The sequence below is a fragment of the Zootermopsis nevadensis genome, unplaced genomic scaffold (genome assembly GCF_977971745.1).
Source record: "Zootermopsis nevadensis isolate Lab colony 2312 unplaced genomic scaffold, Znev_1.0 Znev_ptg000010l, whole genome shotgun sequence".
Classification (NCBI taxonomy): domain Eukaryota; kingdom Metazoa; phylum Arthropoda; class Insecta; order Blattodea; family Termopsidae; genus Zootermopsis; species Zootermopsis nevadensis.
The window spans coordinates 888,222-891,825 of record NW_028259142.1 but is presented as its reverse complement, the minus strand read 5'-3'; the positions used below and the strand labels follow the sequence as shown (position 1 = coordinate 891,825).

The 3,604-nt window shown below is 36.8% G+C and overlaps 1 protein-coding gene across 1 annotated transcript; it reads left to right on the top strand.

Moving 5' to 3' along the window:
- The first annotated feature begins 62 nt into the window (after positions 1 to 62).
- Mesh1 (Metazoan SpoT homolog-1) lies at positions 63 to 3,052 on the top strand. Its single transcript, XM_087346125.1, has 3 exons — positions 63 to 192; positions 892 to 1,091; positions 2,544 to 3,052. Exons 1-3 carry the CDS (start codon positions 66 to 68, stop codon positions 2,772 to 2,774), a joined length of 558 nt encoding a protein of 185 aa, XP_087202251.1. The 5' UTR covers positions 63 to 65; the 3' UTR covers positions 2,775 to 3,052.
- The last annotated feature ends 552 nt before the right edge of the window (positions 3,053 to 3,604 follow it).

Genomic DNA, 3,604 nt, shown 5'->3' with positions numbered 1-3,604 from the left:
CCCCTCGTATGATACAAAGTTCCTGTGGTACATGTGTAGAACATGCTGTTATCATGTGAAAGATCATGGCTGGTCTGAAGTTAGATGACGTATTGGCTGTTATAATAAAGTGCATAAACTTTGCTGCAATTAAACACAAAAACCAGCGACGGAAAGATCCAGAGAAAACTCCATATATCAATCATCCAATTGGTAAGGAAAGTTTCGAAAATGAAAGATTATTAGAGGCTTTGAAAACAAAGCAATTGTAGACTTATTTGAGGTAACGATTTTGTGAGGTTATAGTTCTGTAATGTAGTCCTGTTATGTCAGGGTGGTCTAGCGGTTAGAACGCTGGCCTTGTAATCCTGGGGTCTTGGGTTTGATTCCCGGCGGTGCCCGAATTTATAACTTGTGTTGGGCAAGGCCGTGGTCTAGGCAACACGGAGTTTTCCTCCGGGGGGGGGGGGGGCTTCCCCGGTTTCTCCGTGGCATCCTAACAATTACTCCATTCACACACAGAAGAAGGCAATGGCAAACCACTTCTGGATCATCTGCCAAGAACGTATATGAACAGGTCCCAGTCTGAGAAAAGGATGGAAGGATCCTGTTCATATGGACCTGTCGTCAGACAGAACACTAAATAAATAAAATATAATATAGTCCTCTGAAGAAAAAAAAGTAATGAACTTGCTGATCCCCCACTGCTCTAAGTTGCTTAAATGTTGCTAGTTAATAAAATCCGTCTAAACACTATATAATCTGTGGTCGAAATCAAGCCAATATGAACTAACCTAACATAACATTAGAAATGCTATGATACTTAGTCTTATACATACATCATACAACTTTATAACATTCCCTGGATTTGTAAGTAAAGGGAGTGGTTGCAATGACATATTTTCATTCTAGGTGTAGCTAGAATTCTGACAGAGGAAGGAAATGTGCGAGATGTTGAAGTGATACAGGCAGCTCTTCTCCATGATACAGTTGAAGACACGGACACAAGTTTTGATGAGATTGAGGCTGAATTTGGTGTTAATGTTTGTCAATTAGTGAGAGAGGTGACAGATGATAAACATTTACCGAAAGCTGAACGAAAGAGGTTGCAGGTAATATACTTCCTCTTATTCACTAGTACTGACATGATGACTGGTGAAGTCCTTGATGGTCTTGTAATGCACACTATAAGCTTGGCAGGTGTACTTACCAGAACAAGGACCTGTAGAAGTGCTGTCATAACATAATACATGCTTCAGCTCTGAACATTTAGATGAATTGCTAGACTCATTACTATATAACTAATAATATAAGAAGAATATTGAATGACTTTCTGACTGTGTTTGTGTCATTGCTGCATTGATATCTTTTAACACAGAAAAATGTGAATCCTGTTTCTGGATAATGGCATTGTATACGTGTAGGCTGTGTAATGTTTTTATCCCCATTCCCAAGGTGTAGTAACTACCCATTTCATTAGACCATTTTGTGGGAATTACTTTGTTTTGTCTATTGAGTAACAGCCACAGGAAAGTAGGACTGAATATTACATCTTTAAGGGATACTCTCTATGTGGGGGCTGAATGAGTAGGATGTCCAGAACAGTGGGAAGACTGCATACCAGGGGCAAACAGTAGAAGGAATTAAGTAAAGTAAGAATAAAATATGGGTTTAGGAAAAGATAGAAGTGAAACTAGGGGGAAGATTGTGCAAAGAAGCACCAAAGAGATATCCAGCTTTATCATCCAGAACATTCTGTTTTGCAACATGCTTTAAGTCAGACATAACCGACGCATTCATTTTTTTTTAAAAAAAACCATGATTGTCTTAGTGAAACAGTCATTTTTGAGGCCATTGAAATCAATATACATATTTTGGAACTTATATATAGAATTAGGTTATGAGCACAGCTCAGCTTGGAAGCCCATTATCTGTTTTCTGACAAAGCACGAAGGACACCTCAACTTTATTCAGCCTACAGGTTCTATTTCGGTGCCTAATATATCTGTCCACCTATCTGGAATTGATCCATCTCTTTCTGAGGCTGTCTGAAGAAAAGAAATTTATCTGCCCATATTTCACAACTTAAAATCTCTTTCTCTCTTTAACTTGGTCCATCACATCAAAAAGTGATGTCTTGACTATTCTTGTAGTCTTTTTCTATTTTTATTTTGATATTCTTCCACAGATTCTGTACCCTTTCATCCTTCTAATTAGTGATGACCAGAAAATAAAAAAAATGGATGATCTATGCTATTGTGTTAATGTTAGAAAAATATTTAGCTGAAATTCCATACTTTTGAAGAGATATGTTGTCATACATAATAGGAGATTCAAATATGTTACTGATTATGAATGTTATGATGCAATGGTTAACACTCCCATCATATTTTCAAGATCTCTTGGCCAGAACAATTGATCTGACTCAAAGTTTTGTTGTAATTATAGAGCTACAGCAGAAAACATTAATGTCAGATATAAATTTTATTTTTTGCTGTATGATGGCTGAAGACTGAGGAAGTTGCATTCTTCAATTCAATTTTATTCATCCTTCTTGATTATAGATAGAGCATGCAGCAGTATCCAGCCCTGGTGCAAAGCTGGTGAAGCTGGCAGACAAGCTCTATAACCTGCGTGATTTAGAGAGGGCATCACCAGAGGGCTGGGCACCAGAAAGAGTTCAGGAATACTTTGATTGGGCCCAGAAAGTTGTTAATGGACTGAGGGGTACCAATAAGGATATCGAGGACAGTCTAGATGAAATATTTAAAAGACAATGTCAGCTGATAGTTTGATGTTCTGACATCAAAGTGTGTACAACACCCATTCTCACAGAATAATGTTCTGCTTTGGTTTCTTATTAATGATCATGTAATGTGCAGCTGTAGTAGCATAGAAATGCTTTATGAAACCAAGAGGGTTTGAAAGGTGAATTCATTTTATGTCTGGAAGAAATTTGTAGATTGTATAACAGTCATGTACATTACTCATTTCATATGTTTATTGTGAATACATATGAATACTGGATACATTTACTTGGGAGGACAAAGAAAATAAAAATTGTTATTCAAGATTGCTGGTTTGTGCCAGGATTCAAACCTCATACATCCAAAATGCAAGTCAGACATGGCATTTCAGTGATGGTAATCTGATTGGTTATGTTATTTATGCCCTAATAAACTAATTTTTGTACATAGTGAAAAAGCAGCCTTTCATCAACCAGTCATAAATGGAATTTTAGGGACATTAGTTAGGTCTGACCTGGATTTTATGTCCCCTTAACTAGTGTCAATTGAAGAAAACATTTCAACAAAATCTATTCTTTCAGACAGATTGAATTTCTGCCTGAAGACATGCTTTTAGACATTGTTGTACATCATGCTGAAGATTTTGTAATCATCAGCAAAAATGATTTTGCTGTTGTTTAATAATTTCTGAATGACTTATGCAAAGTGAGATTAATACTTTATTTTTGCCCTTGAGTCACTTTGAGCATTGTGTTATGCGCATATGTAATTTCTGTTGACATTATCACAAAGTATGTGGTTCCATTGTGACAGAAAATGGCAACCTTTCAAGTATGGATATACTGTAGTCTACTTGGCCTGTTGTAATTGGCTAGTGT

Bases quoted from the DNA above. Each gene is read 5' to 3' on its own strand.
- Mesh1 (XM_087346125.1), top strand. From the start codon at position 66: ATGGCTGGTCTGAAGTTAGATGACGTATTGGCTGTTATAATAAAGTGC. The intron at 193-891 runs GTAAGGAAAGTT...TTTTCATTCTAG, and splicing joins ATATATCAATCATCCAATTG to GTGTAGCTAGAATTCTGACA. The intron at 1,092-2,543 runs GTAATATACTTC...TCTTGATTATAG, and splicing joins CTGAACGAAAGAGGTTGCAG to ATAGAGCATGCAGCAGTATC.